Source organism: Schistocerca cancellata, chromosome 4 (assembly GCF_023864275.1).
Source record: "Schistocerca cancellata isolate TAMUIC-IGC-003103 chromosome 4, iqSchCanc2.1, whole genome shotgun sequence".
In the NCBI taxonomy this organism is placed as follows: Eukaryota; Metazoa; Arthropoda; class Insecta; order Orthoptera; family Acrididae; genus Schistocerca; species Schistocerca cancellata.
Genome location: NC_064629.1, coordinates 628,499,372 through 628,524,622, shown reverse-complemented (window position 1 = coordinate 628,524,622; position 25,251 = coordinate 628,499,372). Strand labels below are relative to the sequence as shown.

General features: G+C 38.6%; 1 protein-coding gene across 6 annotated transcripts in view; it reads left to right on the top strand.

Moving 5' to 3' along the window:
* The window catches only part of LOC126183189 (microtubule-associated serine/threonine-protein kinase 2), a 247,513-nt gene that overhangs the window by 109,580 nt on the left and 112,682 nt on the right, over positions 1-25,251 (top strand). For all 6 annotated transcript variants that reach the window (XM_049924927.1, XM_049924928.1, XM_049924926.1 and 3 more), the window contains exons 11-13: positions 2,962-3,192; positions 7,606-7,778; positions 16,383-16,453. In XM_049924927.1, the coding sequence (XP_049780884.1) occupies positions 2,962-3,192; positions 7,606-7,778; positions 16,383-16,453 (475 nt within the window). The remainder of the gene's footprint in view (positions 1-2,961; positions 3,193-7,605; positions 7,779-16,382; positions 16,454-25,251) is intronic.

Here is a 25,251-nt window from a genome sequence, read left to right as displayed (position 1 = left end):
TTATATTTGGCATTCTGAAGACATAATATAATTTTTATCTTGTACAAACTGGCGGCATACAGACATACACTGACAATTTCACCAATGTTCACACTCAGTCTGCCACGTAATTGTGACTTATTTAATTTCATATTTAGACAACGCCTTTCACCCACACATGTTGATGCAAATGTTTTATGATGTTTGCAGCATCATTATGGAGACTTGGAAACTCTTCCAGGGTAAGAAAAAGTACAGAAAAGAATTTATTTTCAAATGGGAATTACACTGCAGATCAGTCAGTTCTGTCTGCATGTACACAGTGGTGCTTTCAACTGAAATGGCAAAGAATCTCAAAAACAGCTGCTATTCGCAGTATACTCAAACCATGGACAAACTAACTTCGATTCCATAAGAAACTGTTGTGCCCAGTGCCCACAGACTATAAGGGAGGAATTGCACACGGCAATCAGGCACAGTGCCATTAGTTTTTGTTACTCTTGCATATATAGATTTCGGCTATAAATAGCCATCTTCAGTGTTTGGTGTTATTGTATTTGCAATACACGCTTTGTTAAACACAATATGCTGGATGGTTTTAGCACATCTCATCCTGCCCAGCTTGGCAGACTCTTACCAACATTGATTTCATAAGGTACTAAAACCATCCAGCATATTGTGTTCAACAATGCATTTTGAACAGGATAACACCAAGAACTGAAGATAACTATTTATAGCTGAAATCTAGATATGCAAGAGTAATAAAAACTAATAAGATTGCAACTGATTGCTATGTGCCTCTCCCTCTGTTTAGCAAACTATCCTTGTACTTCTTTCAAGGCCACAATGACTTGTTCAAACCTTGCATTTTCTTTAACACCAGTGAGCTTAGGGAAATGGACGGTGTTTTTTTGATAGAATATGCCCCTTCCGCAATGCGATTTTCTATTTAAATGCATCCTCATCAAATGAGAAATAGTAGTTCCTTATTTTGCAGTGTCTTACTATAGGCAGTGTGCAGTCCAGTCCACTTAAAATTCGACGTCTGCAATCCATTCCAGATGTTCTAATTTTTGTTGCTGCTCTTCTTTTTCCTTTGTAAATTTAACAGTCATGAGTTTTAAATCGAAAAATAATCCAGACATGCCCCCTAGACTTAAACAACATACTTTGCTGTACTCTGTAAAGTCTCAATGCTCTTTGTTTAGTTCCATTGAAAACTGTTGCAGCTGACAGTGGAATAATGCATGCAATTTGTGAAAATTTACTATTCATACCACCAGTTTCACCACATGCTCCATACCTGCAAATTTAACACAAAGTACTTCTTGATGTACAGAACAATGAATCCTTTCTGTTGATTGTTGTAATTTTTTGCTCTTTCATAATCAATTAAATCTTTTAAATTCTTTCTGCATGGTGTTGTAATGCCCTTCCAAAGCAAATTTGCAATACTTGTCAAAAATGTAACTGTATCTTGCATAATATACATTTAGAATCATTATCCTGCTCTTCAGTCATTCCTATTCATTTTTAAAACTTGTGATGGTAGAATACTAGACTGTCTCATTTTCTGCAAACAGCCATTGGACTTGATAACTTATTTTTATACAATGAACAAATAGCAATTGGTAGACAACACTGACACCACGATTCCGCCAAACTGAAGAAAGTTGTGCCGACGGAAAAATGCCGCACTGCAAAGCTAAATGAAATGTTGGGCTGTACCCAGTACTTCAGACAAGTTCTGAGCAAAGTTGAGACAGGCTAAACCTCAACCTTCGCATCATACTCGCATGCAGTTTGACCCGCTGTAGCCAACCAGGTGTTAGATGGGTACTTCAATTGGTAAACACAGACCGACTCGCACACAGACTGGAAACACAACTCACTTTTTGCATCATTGTACTTGGGACCAATCTTGGTTTTCAGGTCAAATGGAATCCAAATACTCAATTAGGTGACATTATTGGATATGGATTTCTTGACCTCAGCTGTCTGGCAGAGAATTGTAGGACCCCTAAATAGATCAGGCATGAATGTGTGGCATGCACATTTTTTAGATTAGAAAGCCCCTCCAATGGTTGATAATGAATTATATGCTGTAATCAGAGAAATCGTGCAGAGCATATTTGAGATTTTCTTTGGAGACATGTTTTTTTTTCTCAGACATCTTCCATAGAACCTAGCTATAAAAAGTATGGGGCATGGGGACAGGGGTGGAAGTGGGTGTGGAACAGCATTCCATTACCATTTTTATTGACCCGTATCATACAGAGAGCTGCATTGAATAAGAGAGTTTTATTTGCTTTCCGTTACTGTTATATTGCTGCTTGAGGTAACCATCCTTGAAGCTGATGTCATGCAATAATCTAGCATATTTGGTCTCTACAATTCACATATCCTCTACATTTGAAGATAAATTCATTCTGTGGAACTGTGTGTTTAGGTTTTACTGCATTGGGTGATTCACTCTGTGATTAAGTTTCAAGCTGTTTGACTGACACACACGCGCACACACACACACACACACACACACACACACACACACACACACACACACACACACACACACACACCTGTGCCAACACAGATTTGGGGGGGGGGGCAGGGGGGGGGGAGAGAGAGAGAGAGAGAGAGAGAGAGAGAGAGAGAGAGAGAGAGAGAGAGAGAGATTCCTGATATTATTCAGTTGTTAGAAATTAGTGCACTGTCATGCTACATTTATTTATTTAGTTTTTATCAGATGTGATACATATGAGCAGTAATGGAAATGAAATCCAGAATGCCCAGTGTTATATGAGAAAGTATTAATTTCATATATCTGTTGACTCGGCAAATTTTTATGTAATTAACACTCTTAGTCATGGCAGGTTTTGTGATGATTTTCAGGACTACCCTGTCATGTTAATAGCAGGTATAACAGATTCTCATGTTACAAATTGCTGTGAATTGTTAATGGTAAAGGTATTTTCATTGTAGGTGCCATCTGAGGATGACTTTGAAATAGTGAAGTTAATTTCGAATGGAGCATATGGTGCCGTTTACCTTGTTCGCTCGAAGGAAACGCGTATGAGATTTGCAATGAAGAAAATAACAAAAAACAATCTTGTGCTAAGAAACCAGGTTGATCAAGTATTTGCTGAGCGTGATATCATGAGTTTTACTGATAATCCATTTGTAGTGAGCATGTATTGCAGCTTTGAAACAAAGGTAAGTTTTTTATCATAAAGAAACTTCCTTATTTTATCTACTGAAATTAAGTTGATATGTGTATTGCATCATATATTTTGCACCAGTAGGATTTGTGCTAGACTTTGAAAGTGTAAGTAGGATATCACTTACAATTGAGTTTGTGATATCAGAAAAATTGTCACTTATTATTAAAGTGTGTATTAAGTGAAGATTTTCTGCATTAAATGGGATGACAAATGTGAAATTCAATCAGTGTTAGTGATGCCCCCCCCCCCCTCCCCCCTTTCCTTTCCGCCTCAGATACATCACATACATTTTTATGGTGAGGCAGAATCTGTATATGTATTGAGTGTTATATTGGGTGGAATACAGATGTGTAAACACACATTTAGTAGGCAGTAGGGTGGACAGATTTCCAAAGATACCACCCATTTAAATAATTCTTTGTTTGTGTTAGGTGTGTTTGTGAAATATTGTGCTTGTTTTCAAATCTAATCTTGCATTTTTTTATGATAGTCTGTATTTTTATCCCAGTGCAGCTAAAAAGATCAGCTTCTTTTAATACTGTCATTGATATTACTTTCATTTGTAAATTTTTTTAAGTGATAGGAATGAAAATAGTGGAATACTCTTTAAGCTTAGAAGTACACTTTGTGATTAGAATTGTCCAGGCATTCACTTTTGTCATTGTTGCTAAGATAACATCTACATACTAACCTGTGTGTGGAACCTCCATTTGTAAATATTACTCTTTGAGGAAAATTTATGTTAAGTTTGAGCAGTCCAACAAGTCCATTTGATTTCCATCAATCTGTGATGGCATAATCATTGCCTTCACAACTGTTACATTATCACACTGGTACAAAAAATGTCTGATTACAAATTGCTGCAGAGAAGGATGATGTTTTCTACAATATTTTCATATAAATTATATGTGCTTTGTTATTAATTCAAAAGGATGGTTGAAGTGTATACTGGGGGAATAAAAGCCCCAGAAAATCACACAACCACCAACACCAAATCTCAAAGTGAATAATAATGTTACCATATTTAACCAAAATATTGGTGGATTAAAGAAAAAAGTAGAGTCTCACAAAAGTAAAGTAAAAAATAATTTTACCATTCTTCACCAAAATATTCCGGGATTGAAGAATAAATTAGATGAGCTCCTTGTTTGTTTAGATGACATTGAATTGGATAATGTAACAGATATGCTATGCCTGCCTGAGCATAACATTGTGTCTGATATGGAAAAGGTAAATATCAGTGGTTATAAACTAACTGCACATATGAGTAGAGAGAATTAGGTGAGAGGATGAGTTGCCATATATGTCAAAAGTTATCACTTTGTAAAAAGCTTAGATACAAAAAAGTTTTGTCTAGAGCAACATATAGAAGCATGTGCCTGTCAACTTAAACTGAAGGAGGGCTCTTTTATAATTGTAACAGTATATAGGTCCTTTTCAGGAAACTTTCATTTATTCCTGGAAAACTTGGATCCCATGTTGTGCTGTCTGCAGATAGTGGAAAGCAAATTATTATTTGTGGGGACTTCAGTGTTGATTCACTGAAAGATATGGGAAGAATGATCTGGAAGTCTTGCTCGGTTCTTTTAATTTGACGTCTGTCATTAATTTTCCTCCTCGGGTAGTAAAGGACAGCAGCACATTGATAGATAACACTTTTATAGACCAAAAATGGCCTTTCTGATCATGGTGCTCAGCTTGTTACATTATATGACATAGTTCCATTCAGTAATTCAAAACTACCCTCCAAAGTTGTGCGTTCAATTGATGGCTCAACAATTAGAAATTTCATAGAAAATCTTCAGCAGTTAGACTGGGATGAGGTGTACAAGGAACCCGATGCTAATTTAAAATATACTTTTTTCATGATACCCTTTTAAGAGAATTTGAAAACTTTTTTCCCAAGAATGTAGTTAAATCTAATTATAAGAAACCATGCAAAAAACCTTGGCTTCCTAAAGGAATAAAAATATCTTGTAACCACAAAAGGGAACTATATCTAAAAACAAGAAAGAGTAATGACCCAGAAACAGCCAAATATTATAAAATCTACTGTGCTGCATTAAGAAAGGTTATTAAAAAGTCCAGAAACATGTGCATCATGTCTGATTTTAATACCTCTGATAACAACAAAATCAAAACAATTTGGAATATTATTACAAGGGAGACAGGGCAACCAAGAGTACAGGATGATGGCATTACCATCAAAGCAAATGGAAACTTGACAAACAACAAGCTGGAAGTCGAAAACATTTTGAATAATCATTTTTTAAATGTCGTAGAGAAAATAGTATCTAAATGTTCATTAGAAGAAGCAAGGCAGTTAATGGAAGAGGTCTTACCTGCACCATTTGATACAATTGAAATTCCACCCACCTCTCCTTCTGGAATTAGGAAGACAATAAACTCTCTCAAGGATAAAAGCTCACATGGAATTGATGGCATTTCCAGCAGGATAATAAAAGCTTGTTCCCAAGAGATAAGTGGGATTCTTAGCCACATATGTAATAGCTCTCTGAAGCCGAGTATTTTCTCAGATAGACTGAAGTATGCCATTGTTAAACCACAGCATAAAAATGGGGCTATGTCTGATGTCAACAACTACTGCCCAATCTCTCTTCTTGAAAAAGTAATGTATTGTAGAGTAGCTTCACACCTTTGTAAAAATAAAGTTTTAACAAAATGTCAGTTTGGTTTCCAGAAAGGTTTTTTGCCACTGATACAAGTATAGCTATCACACTCAACAGACAAGAATTAACTGGTGAAATTGTAAGCAGTGTTTTTCAGAAAATCATTAGGTGGTTCTCTGCAAATGGACTCTCATTTAACTTTGACAAAACACAGTACATACAGTTCCACACAGTAAATGGAATGACACCATTAATACACATAGACTTCAATCAGAAATCGGTAGCTAAGGTAGAATATTCAAAATTTCTAGGTGTATGCATTGATGAGGGGTTGTACTGGAAAAAACACACTGAAGATCTGCTGAAATGTTTGAGTTCAGCTAGAGTTCAGCTACTTATGCTATTCGGGTCATTGCAAATTTTGGCGATATACATCTCAGTAATTTAGCTTACCACGCTTATTTTCATTCTCTGCTTTCGTATGGCATCATATTCTGCGGTAACTCATCATTGAGTAAAAGTGTGTTCATTGCACAAAAGCGTGTAATCAGAATAATTGCTGGAGCTCATCCTAGATCATCCTGCAGACACTTATTTAAAGAGCTAGAGATCTTCACTGAAGCCTCACTATACTTATGAAATTTGATATTAACAATCTGAATGAATTCAAAAGTAATAGCAGTATACATGGCTACAACACTAGGAGAAAGGATGGTCTTCACTACTCAATGTTAAATCTTACTTTGGCTCAGAAGGGGGTAAATTATGCTGCCACAAAAGTCTCTGGTCACTTACTTAATATTAAGTGTCATGTAATATTTTGTGTAATGTAATATCTTGTATAGACACCTTTTATTAACCTGAAACGTTCCACATCATTACGAAGTGTCGTATTCATGATCTATGGAACAAGTACTAATCTAATCTAATCTAATCTAATTAATTTTGCCACAACACACTTCTGTAAATATTGTTGGCCAGACGTCTGCCAAATCTACCCACTCTTAACTGCTACATCATGTATCATGATTTGCCATTTTGTAAAACCCTGTTGCAGTGTTCCACATTGTGTAGAGATATATGTTGTGTCATATTTAACACAACTAAGACAGAGATAAATTTAATATTGTAGACTATGCCAAGATTGCAGTTCCGCAGGTAGTTTGGATGGGATGGTGGTTGTATGGGATGTTTAGAGTGGGGTAGAGATTAGAGGCAGGAAGAGGGGTTGGGGTGGGTAACCAGCAGCTCAGAGGGAGGCAGCTGGTTTGCTGGCGAGGAAAGCAGAGGATGAGATGGTGGGGGAGGCATTCTAGCTCCGGAAAGTATATACTCCAAAAGCTTTCTTTCTCTTTTGTGTGTGCATGTTGAACACTTTCACTGTTCGGTGAATGGCCTCCTTTGCTCGTAAATTATTTACATTCTACCAGAGCTTTTCTGCTATATTTACAATGATAAATAAGTATTTTCCAAAGTTTAACTTTTACACAGTACGTTGGTTACATTTGTGATTCTACATTGAACCATTTATAAACAAGAACAGGCATTCAAATGTGTGTCAGTTCTGTATGGGTATGGTAGAATTGTAAGTATCAGTTTAACATGACCAGAATTGGGTTTCGTTTTTCCCCAAATCATCTCGGTTCTTAAATTTTCAAAATTATTTTAATATGCAGATAAAATTATCATAACATATGCTGTGCTCTATTTGTAAGTCATAGTTTTATATATGCATTTTTATGTATAATGAACTGAATGCACGAGTGTATTTGCAGAAACATCTGTGCATAGTCATGGAGTATGTGGAAGGAGGAGATTGTGCGACACTGGTGAAAAACATAGGACCTCTCCCACCAGACATGGCAAGGTTTTACTTTGCAGAGACTGTTTTAGCTGTTGAATATTTGCACAGTTATGGGATTGTTCATAGAGATTTGAAGCCAGATAAGTAAGTATGTTTTTATTCTGTATTAATAAAAAATGAACTATTTTATACTTAAAAAGAACGGATGTGGGATCGAATCTCTCCTCTCGATTGTATTTTCGGGATGCAACCACTGAGCCACCACATGATAATTACAAACTGATTTATCACCATGTTCGCTAGATGTAGTCAGACAACTGTAGGGGAAAACTGGGATTACGGTACCAGAGGCACAAGTATTATGAGACTTTGTGCTTGCCATGGCCAGCTAATAGAATACATTGGGGTGCTGAACACCCACCAAGTTAACTGTACATGTCAAAATGCTGCTTCCAGGACAGTGAGGTGCATCAGCTCCGGATTGAATTCTCCAGGAAAATTGTTGATGAGAGGTGGTGAGCTGACCAGCGTGGATGTGGTTTCCCATATTCCACTAGGTGAACAGCAGGCTAGTACCCAAGTCCAGCGTCAGATACAAAATTTGCAAATATTTAAAATAACTTTCTCATGGATAACACTACATGCACACAGTTAGGATACACATATTCCATTCCCAGGGGTGACTGTGGCAACAGGAAGGGCATCCAGAAGCCCCTTAAATTAAGCATGCCAAAACTGTTCATAACCAACCCAACCCTGTGCCTATGCAGGACAAGGCCCGAGGAGGAGGAGGAGGAGGAAAAGAAGAAGAAGAAGAAGAAGATGATGATTTAAGCTAAACAAACTATGAGTGTACAGAATATTAGACTTGTTGTGTGGGTGGATGGAAGAGTTTCTAACAGTCAGAATAAAAACATGTCATCCATTCTTCATAAAGATAAATCTGCAAACATAATAGCAACTTTGGGTGTTTGCCAAGGAAGTGTTAAAGGATCGTATATGTGACCTTGTGGATAATGTCAGAGGTTCCAGGAAGCTTTTTGTGGATGGTGCCATTGTATTTAGAGAAGTCTCAACACTAAAAAATTGTACCAAAGTGTGTAAAGTCCTATTTATTGATGAAAACAGGCATATTAAGTGACAGCAGCCAGATAGCCAACATGTCCAATAATCAGGTATTAGAAGCAGTTAAGAAACCTGATGTTGGTTGTTTAAGGGATAAAGCAAAGGAATTTGTGCTAGAAACAATGCCACATAGAGTACAGCTGTACTGTGGGCTTGGTAACAAATAAATGAGAAATTAATTGTCTGTCAGCATTAACTCATTGCTATCTAACCACCAGAGAGCAAGTAATCTGCCTTAAATTTCAAAATGGCTTATTTGAACAAGAGGTGTTTGGTCACACACTGTTACTTCAAGCCCTTATAAAATCATGAACATCAGTAATGAGGCACCTTAATCTAGTATACACATATCAGGGAAATAAATAAATTAATAAGTGGATTGAGTATATGAAAGGAAAACCATTAAGAATATGATCATGTAAGATAATGACATAGGCTACAAGTGAAATATTAATTCTGAGTATTTTATTCACACACAAATTTATGTGGAATTGTGATCTCGTGCACATTATTATTGAACACAATATATATACAATAAACCAAAATTATTGACTTTTTCTTTACAAGCAGAGAGCATTTGTGAGGAGCAATGAGTGTAAACTAAAGCTCTGAGCTGCAGCAAAATTGTAAAGTTCATACTGGTGCTTACAAGTCTTTGTGCAGGAACAAATTCACTGCAGCTGAAATGTTCTGTGACTGTTAGGCCTACTATGAGTCTGTACCTACTAACACTCAGAGTCCCAAATGTTCCTCAGTGTCAAACTGGTACACACTAAAATATTTGTAAGTTCTGAACTAGTGCAGATCAAAATATTTGGCTCTCTGGCTTCACAAACCTAGCCAAAATGAACCTTATGAACTGAGAGACGAAGACCTAAAAGACCTCAAAACCTGTGCTGACTGTCTATTTAAAACTTGGTCATGTGGCGAGCTGCTGCACTCAGTGTAACAACTTATAACTTGACCACCATTTTATACATCTCAAACATATGACACATACCTTTGGTCGATTAACAGTCTGATATTACATTATCCAATTTTAAGTGTAACAAAACAACTTTCTGTATTTAAATTTTACACACTACAAACAGAAGTGCAGAAACCTAGTCAAGCAGACAGCTTTATCCACCTCATCTCTACAGTCTTACATTACTCAAATGACAGTCTTACAAACATTAGGCTACTAAAATTATCATTAAATGAACATAAAAATAATGAGGTAATGGGACGGTTCTCTCATGCAGCTGATAATCATCAGTGTAGATATGGAGAAATCTTTGTTTTGGTGTTGTAATGTGGATTACTCAATAAATTATTTATAACAGTCTGTGCATTTGTTTAACAATAATAGAAACATGGTCAGTCTCTAGCTGAAATCAAAATCTAGCTGTGTGTCATTTGTTACTGATTCTGTAAACAATATTTAATAATAATTTTAGTAACTTTGTTTTAGTAATGACTTTATACACATTGTAATACAGTGGAACCTTGCTTAATGCATCTCCCATAATGCACAGTTCACATAACGAGCAAAATGAATTGTAAAAAAAAAAAAAAAAAAATTTATTTAGGAGCAATGTTTCACATAATGAGTGATGACAATTTAGTGTGACATTAACAGCTGTTCTCGCGCGGTGGGGGTAAACGTTCAACAGTGTGAACACCTTTCATTGTCGGCTGCGGCATATAATGAACAATGTCTTTATTATGTACTGCAGTCTGGGTTTAGCACTCTTTCTGCTACCATCTTAGTGCAGCTTGTGATCACACAGTTTTATAATCTTGTGTTCACACAGTTTTTTTTTTTAAAGCAAATTTTAATAACCTTTGTAGAAATATCCCCAAAGATACAGTCACAAGAGAAAGAAAATGACCTTAGAAATGAAATGTGAAATCATTGAAAAATGTGAACATGGTGTGAGCATTGCTGATTTAGCATGCAGGTAACAATCGATCTACATCAATTATTTGCACAATCTTCAAGAACAAGGCCAAGATTAAGGAGAAAGAAGCTTCAAAGGGTGTGACAGGAGTAGCTAAACAATGGTTTTGTATTCTGGATGATGTCAAAAGGTTGCTCTTTATATGGATAACTGAAAAGCAATTGTAAGGAGACACTGTTAATGAGAACATCATTAGTGAGAAGGTGAGAATGATTTTTGCCAACCTTGTTAAGAAGACACAAGGATCATCAGTGGCTGAAAAATTATTTAAGTGAGCCGTGGCTGATTTGAGAAGTTTAAAAGAAGAACTGGCATCCACAGCATTGTGACACATGGTGAAGCAGCCAGCTCTGACACAAAAGCAGCAGAGAACTTGATCAGATATTTGTTCTAGGTTCTGAAGGTTATGTGCTGCAACAGGTTTTTAATTGTGACAAGATGGTTCTATTCTGGAAAAAAGATGCTGAAGTGAAGTGTACCATTGTAACAGCAGAGGAGAATGTATTGCTCATCAGAAGATAATGAAAGACCATCTCGCACTGCTATTCTGAACCAATGCAAGTGGCAGTTTGAAAATTAAACTGCTGCTTGTTTACCATCCAGAAACATCATGAACCTCAAGAAGTGTTAAGTCCAGAAGCACAGGTTAAATGTGATTTGGAGACCCAACAGCAAGACTTGGGTGACACATGATCTTTTTTGTGATATTTGCTTGAGATGAATCTGTCACTCCATGTCTTGCTTGTTAAGGACAACACTCCCATTCTTTCTCCAGGCCTGCAAGACTACCTCCTTGAAGAATTTCAATTCATCGGATCCTCTGCCTCCCAACACCACTTTGTTACTCCAGCCCGTTTACCAGCAGATTATTTCTAATTTTAAGAAGCTTTACACTAAAGCACTCTTCAAGTGTTGCTTTGAGTTGACTGAAGCTACCAATCTCACTCTCATCGAGTTTTGAAAATGTCACTTCAACATCGTTTTCTGCGTAAACATGATTGACAAGGTGTGAGAAGGGGTTACTTCAGCTTGGAAGAATTTCAGTTTTAACATAGTCAGTTCCTGGCAATTTTGCTTCACTTCCTCTTGTATGTGGGGTCAAATCTCCCCCTCCACCCCAAAATTTTCCAAGTCTCTTAGTCGCTAGGCTTCTGTAGCTGCCCAAGTGGCTCCCCACATCTATTCACTACTCACTGCCCATTGCCCCTCTGACTTATCTGGTGTGGCCACTACATGGCAACTTTACAGCTGCATATCACTCAACTCAATACTCTGTTTTTTAATATAGTTACTTAACAGACTCTCACTCATGTCATCACGAGTAATTTTCAAGGGGAAAGGGGCTCATGTGACATATTAAACAGATAAAGAGTTACATGAAAAAAACAGTGGTGTTTTGTGACCATAGTTTTAATTAATGCTCAAGTTGTCCAGCACGTTGTACAGTCGTTGCACCCATTTCTCATGGTCTTTAATCAAAATCACTACCATAACTGCCATTATTGTTTAATGGCTGACCCTTGTTTCCTGGGGGATGCAGTAAGTACTGCACTCTTAACTCTTACTCAACAATACCAGTGCTTCATCCATAGCTGTTTTCTAATGTCCAGGTTTAAGTTTGTCTGCAAGAGAGAGACAGTTTCATGGAATTTCATGAGAAGTTCCGTCATGTAAGGAAGAAACCTCAGCCACAACTCAAATGGAATACACCAATGTTTTTCTTGTGTAATTCTCTGTTTGTTCTATATATCTCATGATCTCTCTATCATTTGAAAATTGCAATTTCCATCCAAGATCATGGTTTTCAGGGCACCATGTTGGTAATACATCCTCACAGGCTTCCTTCCCCCTCCCCTGTCCCTCCACCCCCATCCATCTCCCATCTCATATGACTTGACCTGTGTTTCTGTTTATGTGATTGTTTTTGTTTTAGAAGGATGGTTACACAGCTATGGATCTCCCCGTATATTCGGTTGTGAATGTAAAGTACTAAGGCAACATATGCACTGCGCAACAGAATGACTGTTTCAAAACCCCATAATTCCCACCCATTGTGATGCTCAAGTTTGAAATTTGGCCAACAGTGCGTACAACCTTCCTCTGTAATGGTACAAAAGCATGGCAGCCAGTGACATCATACTTGGGCTTGACAGCACTTGAAACAGCAACATGTCGACACATATGAGAGAAAGGCCATAGCTGAGAAGTTCATGTAACATTTAGGGTGGATTAATGAGATCAGATTTCACCATGATTCTGCCCAACACTACTGTCGATGTGTTACATGATCGGAAAGTAGTTATACCCACTCTTACTCACATTTCACTCCTTCTTTTGACGCCTCATTAATGGAGGTCAGAACCATAACATTCAACCTAGAAGTTATGTGGTTTTCCTATGGGTGGCCAGGGAAATCATTCCGGACACACTGCCACTCAGGATTGGCATGAAAAGGCTGGAAGGGGGTGGCATAAAGTGTGTCAGTGAAACCACCCCTTTCCCTGGGGCATTGATTCCCACACAGTTCGTGGCCGAAAATGACAGTTTGCAGTGTGATGAACAACAGGAAGACGTTCTTGACAACCTTTGCCACTGCTGACACTCTTGGGCATTTCAACCCTTCTCTAAGGACATTGTTGGCTGAACGTGATCACACCAATTTGGAATGCAGTGTGAATGCAATTTTTACTCTTGTGTAGAAGTTGGAACCACTAGGGACTGTTAAAGGCCATTTGAAATTTGAACGTGATCCAAAACAGCAAATGGTGCTTACACTTTTTCAGCGCTCCTCCTAAGGTATGATCACAGGGGGATGAGACATTGACACGTGCATGAATAAAATGGCAAAGGGTCTCTCTAAGATCCCTTGTTTGGAAAAACCAACCCACCCATCTCTGTTGAAAATTTTAAAAGTGTATCTGTACAGACAGAACCAATGACAAATGGCTAGGTGCTCGCAGATTGGTAACCCCTTTGACTGTCTCCAATTCTGGATGGCCTACTATCAGGTACAAGAGCAGCAGTGTAGTGGCCAAAAGAGCAGCACCGTAGCATGCCTGCAGGTGCCTGGGACTCTCATCATGGGCTCTGCCCGTACTGGTACATGTTTGAGGTGCTCATCAAATGCAGGCGGGTGGCACTGACGGTTGATCACACCAGTGGACAACATGAAATAGGAGGGACAAGAAAATATAAACTCCCTTTGCTGCTTCATGTCACATTCAAATTTCATCAAATGGTGTTGAATGGTCTCTAGTGGTTCCAACCTGTACGCAAGAGCAAAAATTGTGGTCTTGCTGCTTTCCAAAGGAGTCAGATCACATTTAATGCGGATGCAACCCCACAATGTTCTTAAAGGAGAGTTGAAACAACAGAGGGTGTCACCAGTTTCAAAAGTTGTCAAGTACATCTTCCTGTCATTTTTACTGGGAAATGTGTGAGAATCAGTGCCTCAGGAAAAGGGGTTTTCACTCTCTGTGGCCATTTCGTGCCGATTCTGAATGTCGGTGTATCTGGAATGTTTTCCTTGGCCACCCATAAGAAAATGTATGATTTCAACAATGTGCGTTGTGCTTCTAACCTGCATCGTACAGGCGTCAAAAGAGGGGATGAAATGTGTGTAAGAGTGACTGTGATGACCTTCCCATTGTGTGACATGCCCATGGTGATGTTGGGCAGAATTGTGGTGAAGTTCAGTGCTGATAAGAGTTCATTAACCCACCTTACATGATCCAGGAACTTCTGAGCTGCGGCCTTTTCTTCTAATGTGTCAACACTTTCCTGTTTGAAGCTTCATCGAGCTTCAGGGTGCCACACTTTTGCACCATTACAGAGGAAGGTTGTATGCACCTTTGAGCCAAATTTCAAGCTCGAGCATCTCAATGGGTTGGGATTATGGGGTTTTGAAAAAGTGATCATTTAATTCTGTTGCTCAGTGTATTTCCAGACAGGCATAAGTATGTTATTGTCAGTCCCCTGTGTAACATCAAGTGATAAGACAGATATGAATAATTCTTGACTTGCTTGCTCCCTTCTCTCGTGTATTACAAGAGACTGTTAAGAATGAGGTATCAAACATCTCTGAAAACAAAATACATAGGTGGTCTAAGTTTCACATTACAATATTGATCTCTAATCATTACTGTTATTGTCACTTCCCTATACATCCTCCATTCCCATGACCTAGCCACAATTAAACACTACCTTTTCCAATATCCTATCAACTCAGAACCCACCACCTCTTTCCTTATACACCTGACAAACTACCTCTTTACACTCAGTTGCCTCATCTTTGAGGGGAAGATGTAAAAACAAATCCACAGCATAACTGTGGGTACCCACATGGCCCTCCTATGGGCCATATAGGGGAAACATTCCCACTGACTTAAAATTTAAAGCTTCTTGTCTGTTTCAGGTTCATTGATGATACATATATGATCTGGACCCAGGACCAAGACACTCTGTCATTATTCCTCGACTGAATCACCACCATCTCTCATCTGCCCCTAATATTCTGGCAATGCCTGGGTACCAACTGCAAAGACGCGACTGTCCTCGACACCTTATGTCATCTCATACTAGAACAACACAATCATACTGTTCTCGAGGGTTTTGACAAGTTACCATCATATCTTTCCTACCCCTCCTAGTGTGATATTCTGTCACCCACCCAATCTTTGAAACATACATGTGCCACATTCCATATAGGTCATATCCCTGCAGTAGGCACAAATGCAAGACCTGTTCAGTACACATATCCAGCACATCTACTCCAGTCCTGTCACAGGCATATTATATCCTGTCAGGAGCAGGGCCATCTGTGGAAATAGATATAACATATACCAGCTCTGCTGTAAATTCTGCATAGCATTTAATGTGGACGTGATCACCACTAGCTGATCACTTGAATGAATGTGGTGTACAGTCTAGAACCTCCTTATAATCAGGCATCTTGACATGTGCTTCACAACACAGCTTATGAAGGTTCTTGTCAGCAATCAGTCACAATTCAAAAACAGTAGAAACATTTATGTATATAATTGTAGAATTGAGAAGTTATGTACACTATCTGTCACTCAGTTTCATTGTGGTACTCAGTCATAAGACACTGACCACTAACTCAGTAATATGCTTGACATGCAAGCTGAAATTACATCAGCCTCACAACTCTTCATGTTCTATACAATGGTGTGTGTGTGTGTGTGTGTGTGTGTGTGTGTGTGTGTGTGTGTTTTTTTTTTTTTTTTTTTTTTTTTTTTTTTTTTTTTTTTTTTTTAAATGTAAAATCCAACCATGTAAATGATCATCATGTAACCACTTTTTCACTGAGAAAATCTGTTATACCTGTAAACTAATCAACACATTCCAAATCGCTGCAAGATATTGAAATTAAGGCCCATGAAACATGCAAATAACTATGCCACATGCATAAATGTGGATGTAAAAATATAATTCTCTGAAGCCTATTCTAAAATGCTCCAAGGAAACAATTCAGAATCCATGATATTTGTCTCATTTATATTTGAATAGCTGTCTATTTGTGTTTGAAATGCAATAAAGCTGTAGCATTGTGTGATTTTTAAGGTAATTTTACCTTTTATAGAGGGAAACCTTTGTGTTAAAAAAATGAAAGCCACATCGTTAGTTTGTCTGTTACCTAATTCCTTTCATTTTGTTGCAGCTTGCTCATAACAGCATTGGGCCATATCAAGCTTACAGACTTTGGATTGAGCAAAATGGGGCTAATGTCATGTGAGTATAAATGGAACACCTTATTTGGTTTGAATATAATGTGCATTCATTTTAAATGTGGATAGGTTGAATAGGGTACGTACATTTATATTTGCTGAAACAATTATGTATGGATTCTTTAGTTTACTTTTGCAGTATGTGAATGTGTGTGATGCTGATATCAATACTGTTTCATCAAGGCAGTAATTACATTATGCAGTATTCTAGTGATCAGAAATTTATTCTGAAACAAACTAGACTCATTCCTTAGATGTATGTAGAAATATTGAAGTACCCTGGTTGCGTGTTGTGATGGTCAGGGTATAGTGCTATTGGTAACTGAATACTTTAAACTAAAAGTGTATTTGGATGGCAAAAAATGGAATGCAACACCTAGTTTCATGAAGAGCAGCTCTCTTGCTTCTAATATTTGAGTCCAAAAGAAGATGCAAATCCTTTTTGTAAAGGCAAGTGGGAGAAATGAAAAAGCAACTTCAGGGGGAATAATGCATTGGCAGTGATTGGGTGCCAATAGTGTACACTCTTTGGCATGCTCCCAGATCTTATTTATAAACAACATTTAGTGCCAGGATATAGATTTTTCCCTGTTTTACTTCCTTCCTTCAACATTTACAGAACCAGAACGAATGCATCAAACACGGGCAAAAAATCCCAGTTTGCTGTTTGATAATGAAATACTCAAACTAGAGTGTTTGGAACCAATTCCTGACAACATCCTTGATTACATTAGAGAATGTGTGCAGTTAAGGATATGTTCACAGTAATTAAGAGGAAATGACCATCCTGCAAAGGTTATCATCATTTTATATCCACAATGAACTGAACATGTAGCTCATACTTTAAAATTTAGTGAGTGCCTTTATAATGCACTCCTCATAAAGAAGGCCAAAAGAAAACATTGGGCTACTACTCCTCTGAAACTGTAACAAAATTATGTGATAAATGTAAACTGTGGATCAGAAAATCAAAACCAGTTGCAAAATGACTTAGACATGAATGATAGATGAATGGTGCAAAAAATCGCAGTTGTTTCTCAATAGGGAAAAGTGTGAAATCATCCACATGGGTACAAAAAGAAATCCATTAAATTTTGATTACATGATAAATCCTACAAATTTAATGGCTGTCTTTTCAGCTAAATACCTAGGAATTATGATTTGACCAACTAAAATTGGAATAGTCAGATAATGTTGTGTGGAAGGCTAACCAAAACAACATTTTCTTGGCAGATCATTTAGAAGATGCTAAAGGTCTACTAAAGAGGCTGCCTACATTACATTTGTCCGTCCTTTGCTAGAGTATTGCTATGTTGTTGGGATCCTAACAAGATAGGATTCATGGAGGCCATCAAAAAATTTCAGGGAATGGCAGCTCATTTTGTATTATCCAGAAATAGGGGAGAGAGTGTCACGGGTATAATAAGCGAGTTGGGATGCAATCATTAAAACTAAGGCATTTTTCATTGTGGCAAGATCTTTTCTCAAAATTTCCATCGCCAACTTTCTCCTTTGAATGTGAAAATATTTTAATGTCGTCAACCTACATAGGGAGAAACGAACATCGTAATAAAATAAAAGAAATCGGAGCTCGCACAGAAAGATTTCAGTGTTTGTTTTTCTCAGGCACTTTTAGAGAGTGGAATGATAGAGAAATAATCTGAAAGTGGTTATAAGAATCCCCTGCCAGGAACCTAAGTGTGAACTGCAGAGTAGTCATGTAGATGTAGATACTTGATATTGACAGGGCGGCTGTGGCATGTTGAAATACATTGCTTCATGATGCTAAAGAACTTTTAAGTGATGGAAAAGTCACAAAAGTAAGAAGTATTGAGAAATCTGAGAATGATAAGTTGAAATAAATGGTTATTAATATTTTATTTACTTGGTTTATCTGAGAGAATATGAATTCATCTCAAGATGTGAATGTGTCATTCAAGCTCTGTCCAGTAATTTGTGTCGTACAATGTTAGTCACAAAACTGTAGCATATGGAAGAAATTAAGGAAAGTTCATGTTTACATCCCATTTAGGACAAGGATGTTGGCCATAGACACAAAGATGGGGCTGGGAGATATGGAGAAGAAAACCTGTAAAATTCATTTTCAGGGAATCATTCTCATCATTATTGTTAAGAGACAATAAAATCCCAGACAACTAAAATCAGATGACAGGATGGGGACTTTAATTGTGGATCTCCTAAATGTGAATCTAATGCCTTAACCATAATGCCACTTCACTTGGTAGATATACAGAGAGACCAACTAGCTATAATAAATAAAATGATCTGGCTGTTGTTTATCCTCATTAAAATTTATTGCCTACTCAGAAATGTAGAAAATTGCCTTGCCTGAGTTATAGATAAAGGTCAAATCTGTAACACAAGCCCATGACCAGACTGTTGGCGTGACTACTGGCAGAGTGTCTTTTATCTGCAGCGGCATTTGGCAGGGAAGGGACGGTGAGTCCCTCACCCTGACTGCCCATTACCCCCCAGGAAAGACCCCAGGTACTCATTTTGAAAACAGACTGAGTGGACCTGGAGCCATCCTGGAGGTATTGGAATGAGCAAAAAACCCTATCCCAACCTGGGTTAGAACTCGGGAACCCCAGGGCTGGAGCCCAGTGCTCTACCCCGTAGAGTGCAATGGCCGTATACTTAAGTAAGAGAGAGAAAAATTTAAAGCTCAAGATCTTGAGGAGGACTCCATATACTGAGCATATGAAGTTATGAAACTCGTTTACTATGGGTCCGAGGAAATGAAATCTAACAAGTAACGTTTGAGTATGAGGCAGTTACACCAGAACAACTGTTGGTCTGCAGCTTCTAATCTGCATTTCTCTTAACCCTAGATTCCAAAAAACTCATAAAATTTAAGACCGCAGTAGAGTATAAAATATGATATTTGGTATTTAACTTGGAATGTAACATACCATTGGAGATCTAATAATTGTAATTAACTAATGCATAACCTTTAAATTATGACTTGCTTTGAATAAAATTTGAAGTGATATAATTTATGCCCTTCAGTGTTCTAGAGCTAAGGTAGGTAGTGAGTGCAGCATTGTGTCATTCAAAAAGTGCTGTTAAATCACAGCAGGCTTGGTGAATGAACAGAATGAATGTCCTGTAAAACTATCTGCATCCTATGTAAGGAGAAATATAGATTCTCAAGTAAAGTATTGTTAAAAAGTCTTGAAATCTAGTCTGCTATTGACTCTTGTTATGCATTTTTCTCTATCCTGTAACACTGTGATGAGAGTGAATTGCTATGACAAACAGATGAGGGAAAGATGGCATGGCATGGCTTGCTGACATTTCAATGATTGACTGCTGTGGAATGTGTGTTCTTGCAGGTAGTGTTGCACTTGTTTGCCTAGTAGCAATGCTACTGAGCCAAGGATTTGATACTACTTCCACTTTAACATCAATGGATCCAGTGGAAAGCCTCCTTTCACAAAATAGGATACATTATGGGTGGTAGTGCCTGACTTTATACTAGCCTTTGCAAAGAGGGACAGAGCAAGAGGGTTGATTATGACTCCGGTGATGGCAGCCTGTCCTTATTTATGTATCAAGTTTCCTAGGACCATGCGAGCCAAAGCTACATGGTCATGAACAAAGTCAGTACATAGGTTACAGAAAACTGATTAGAAAATTTATAAATTGAAGAATCAATCAAACAAGAAGTAACGGTAAGAGGAAGTATAGAAACAAAAAAAAACTTATTACAGAGGGAAGTTCTCAACTACTGCAAGGAACTTGTGTACAGAATAGAGGGAGCGTGGCACAAGAAAATTTTTGAAATTAGATTTAAAGACTTGGAGATTAATCACTCAATTTTTTTCGAGTTCTGATAGAAGACTGTTGAGAATGAAACCTGTTGAACATGTGTAAAGTATTAAGGAAATGTTCACTAAGTGCCTATTGTTTTTGTGTCTAGTGTTTGTTAAATTAATGTTGCAGTTACTTCTGAATGAATCAGTATTTTCAGCAACATTTTTTTGTGATGGCATATATGTAAGGAGACAGCAGAGTTAGAATTCAGAGGCACCTGAACAGTCGGACATACATGAAGCTTGTGAACTGACACCTAAGGTCTTCCCAACTGTCATTTTTTGGGCTAAGAACATGCTTGGTGAGTGCCCAGATATATCCCAAAATATAAAATAGCAGATAATAGAGTGAAAGAAAGCAAAGTGAACAAGAATGTATGATTCAGTGGCAAAGATGCTACAGATTGATCTTATAGTGAAGATAGGGTATTTGGTTTATGCACACGATCTTGGAAGTGATTCTTCAAAGGAATCTTTCAATCTACGCCCATTCCCAAGAATTTAAAGAAAAAGAGAATTTTTTCAATCAGCTGTCACATTTAGGGGCAGCTCTTTGATGTACATCAAAAACAGCATTGGACTCGGGGCAGAATTGTGTGGCACACACACTTTACATGACCCCAGTCAGGTTCAGATCTCTTACCAGTTTGTTGACACTGAAAGGGAAGGAAGGAAGGAAGGAAGATTGGGTTTAATGTCCCATCAACATCGATGTCATTAGAGACAGCGTGCAAGCTCGGATTGTGTAGATGATGGGGAGGGAAATTAGCCGTATGCTTTCAAAGAAACCATCCCGGCATTTGCCTTGAACAATTTAGGGAAATCACAGAAAACCTAAATCTGGATGGCCAGACCTGGATTTGAACAATCATCCTCGCGAATGCAAGTGCACTGTGTTAAGTGCTGTGCCACTTCACTCTGTTTGACACTGGAGAACAAACTTTTGCTTCCTACATTCAAGATGTGATGTGAATTATTGTTGAGTATTTTCTGTAATCTCATAATGTCCCAACTTACGCAGAAGTATTGCATGGACCACACAATTAAATGCATTTATTAAATGAAAGACAACAGCTACTGTCCTAAACCTATCATTAAGCTTTGCTAGTACTTCACAAACAAAACAATAAATAGTATTTTTCACTGTATTCCCATTTCCTGAAGACAAACTGTGAACCTGGCAACAAATTATACATTGAAGAGCCAAGCTAACTGGTACAGGTGCCTAATATCATGTAGGGGTCACACGAGCGCACAGAAGTGCCGCAACGTGACATGACATGGACTCGACTAATGTATGAAGACACCATGAATTCTGTAGGGCTGTCCATAAATCTGTAAGCGTATGAGGAGGTGGAGATCTCTTCTGAAGAGCGTGTTGCAAGACATCCCAGATATGCTCAACAACGTTGTCATCAATTTGTTCAAAAAATGTAGTGCCTATCAAACTTGACAAGAAATGAAAGTGACAGAAGTGGAAGCTCCAAATGGCCAAGTGTTGGAAAAAAAAATAAATAAATACAAAAATAGCATTTTTGGCACGGGTCGGGTGAGACACGAGTCATTTATGTTAGCATAACTTCTGCAGTGACTTAGCTTATCACGGTGTTGTCACAGGAGGCCTTCTGGGATGTCCACAAAAGGCGGGTGGCACTCAGGGATGCCAATGATGACACCCTCTGTCCAGCCCAGATAGCTGCTGAAAGAATGAGCCCAGGCTAGAGACCTCTTCTGAAAATTGGTGTCAAATAACACTTCTATTTTCCACTATGGTGCCTGCAGAAGATGGAGCAGGGTGTGGAACTGCATGCTGTGAAACAGTTCTCCAGAGCTCATATTGCCTGTCACACTTGACCTCACATAAATCATGATGGCTGCTTTTTTCATATGCTCCTTTAATGCTCTATATGTTCTCTTGAACACTGCTGGATTGCTAGTGGAGTGGTGAGGACAAATTCACTTAAATAACATTCCTTTGGCTTTGGAGCTGTAAATTGTGGTACATTGTTTGAGTATTGTTTGTGGTAACCCTACAGTTACAAATGTGACAATGCTGAAATTGTAGCACCAAATTTTCTGTTAAACATTAGAATAACAAAAGGGAATTTTGAAAATGTGGGTACAACGATGAGGAACATACTATTTAACAAAGGGTATACAAAGAAGGCACCAGACTCCCTCTGGATTTTCTCATGGGAAAAAAATTGAGGTGTGGCTGCTTGTTGCTGGGTGGATTCATAATACAAAAAAACCAGTTTCTCAATATTGGAAGCTCCAGTAAGCATGACAGCAAGCGAAAGATTTCATATGATGTACTCCCTTATAATTATAGGGACAGTTCTAAAAGTTGCACAGGAGAGGTGATGGCAATCCTACTTGTTGCTCATTTTGATCTGTTTTCAATACCAGAACTATTACTGTGATTAGTAAGTGGCAATGTGCAGTAAAATAAGTACCTAATGTAGGGCTGGAATACTGTCATAAGGAAAACTGTTTTATGATGGATGACCACCTTGGAGACAGCATCATTCATGCAGCACGGAATGACTGGACTAAATGGATCAGTTTACCATCTACCTGTAAACATGATACTTCATAAGTATTGATCACTGGATCCGGGACCATTGGAAATTGGGCTGTTGTATCTGTATAGTCAATATTTGTATGGGCAGGTACAAAAATTATAGTAATTCACCTAAACACTGTAATTAATTGATTACATCTGACCACTGATTCTCTCTCTCTCTCTCTCTCTCTCTCTCTCTCTCTCTCTCTCTCTCTATCTTTTGAATAATTTTGCTGTGCTACAGACCATGTATCGGCAGGACATAAGTATGGGATGTGTTACCCATTTGGCCTCTTTTTCTGAAAATACTGCCATATGCTGTGTTGCAAAGCCTTAGAGAAAACGTCAGTTCATTTGATCATTAGTTCACTAATCATACTGTAATCGTTGCAGGAGACTTTAACCATCCAGCAATCAATTGGGGTGATTACAGATTGTGGGCATGACAAATCATGTTGTGAAACATTACTCATGATGGATGTATACTAGATCTAATGGCAACAAACAGACCTGACTTTGTTGAGGAAGTCCACATTGAAACTGGTATCAGTGACCACAAGGCCGTTGTAGCAACAGTGAATATCAAAACACAAAGGGCAACTAAAACAAGCAGCAAGATTTATATTTTTAGTTAACTGGACAGAGAAACAATAGTGTTGTACCTCAGTGCGTAACTTAAAACTTTTAGCTTAGGACAGGAGCGAGTAGAGAAAACTATGGCTCGAAGTCTGAAAGAATAGTTGGTCCAGTCTCATATTTCGTCTGATACCCCATATGATCATACTTTTGGTAACAAGCATAGGTTTGCTACCAGTCAAATGTTTTTCGGAACTGGAAATACTGCATCTATCTGACTGCCTTGATCCACGACTTTCAGAATGATGTATGAGAAAAGTGCGAGCTGGGCTTACCACGATCTCTGTTTTTGGGATCCTTACTGGTTGGCATGGACAAGGTCATTCTGTTCAAGATACCCGTTATGTTTCAGCTCAGAATATGTTCTAAGATTGTAAAACAAATCAATGTCAGTAGTTTTGCGGGTGACCTCTACTACTGTTCTTGTAGACAGATGTGACCTGTGCTCTCTTCGAGTTACTTGACACACACTTTCTTTTAAGTTAGTAGAGAGGATAATTCAGCCACAAATTGGGTATAGTATCTGATAGGGATTCCATCAGATCATGGGGTTTTGTTCAGTTTTAACTATTTCAGCTGTTTCTCAATTTCACTGACACTGGTACAAGATTTAATTTTGGGCAATACTTCTGCATTTTCCTTTGTAAAGAAACATTTTAAAACAGAGTTAAGCATTTCAGCATTTGATTTGCTACCCTCATTTTCAATTCCTGTCTCATTCATGAGGGACTCTACGGCCAGTGTCAGTTGGTCAGAGTCAGTGTGCTCCCTGCCGCCGTTGGATAAGCAGCTGCAGCAGCAAGTCGTATACTCCTAGCTCACTCATTTGTTACATAGTTCAATTCTTAATTTCTTTGCGTGTTTTTGGTACTTGCATTGTTTAATTCATAAATTTTGGGCGTATTATAGTATTTGAGAGTTGTAGCATCGCGTTTTAGTACCCGAATAGTGTAAAATCGCGTAGTCTCCTTCCGCCACCGAGCAGTGTGTCAGCAGTGCGCAAGTAGCAGCATTACTGCATTTACTAGGCAATCTTGTATTTTAATAACCGTTTAAATTTTGTGTCTATTTGTTTGCGCTCTCTGTAGATTGGTTCAGACGTTCCTTGCACAACAGTTTTTAGCATGGATAGGGACTGCAACTGCTGTGTTCGGATGCAGGCTGAGTTGGCATCCCTTCGCTCCCAGCTTCAGGCAGTGTTGGCTTCGGTCACACAGCTTGAGGCTGTTGCCAATGGGCATCACTGTGGGGGTCCAGATGGGGGTTTGTTGGAGACGGCCAGCTCGTCCCACGCATCCCCTGATCGGACTAAGACTGTGGTTGCCTGGGATACTGCCCGCATTGAGGCTGATCCCTCACCTGTGGTAGAGTGGGAGGTCATCTCAAGGTGTGGCAGGGGGCGAAAGACATTCCGGAGGGCTGAACGTAAGGCCTCTCCAGTTTGTCTGACGAACCAGTTTCAGGCTCTGTCTCAGGCTGATACTGATCTTCGGCCTGACATGGCTGCTTGTCCTGTTCCAGAGGTTGCCCCTCAGTCTGCAAGATCCGGGCGGTAGCAGAGGGTGGGCTTACTGGTAGTTGGGAGCTCCAACGTCAGGCGCGTAATGGGGCCCCTTAGGGATATGGCAGCAAGAGAGGGGAAGAAAACCAATGTGCACTCCGTGTGCATACCGGGGGGAGTCATTCCAGATGTGGAAAGGGTCCTTCCGGATGCCATGAAGGGTACAGGGTGCACCCATCTGCAGGTGGTCGCTCATGTCGGCA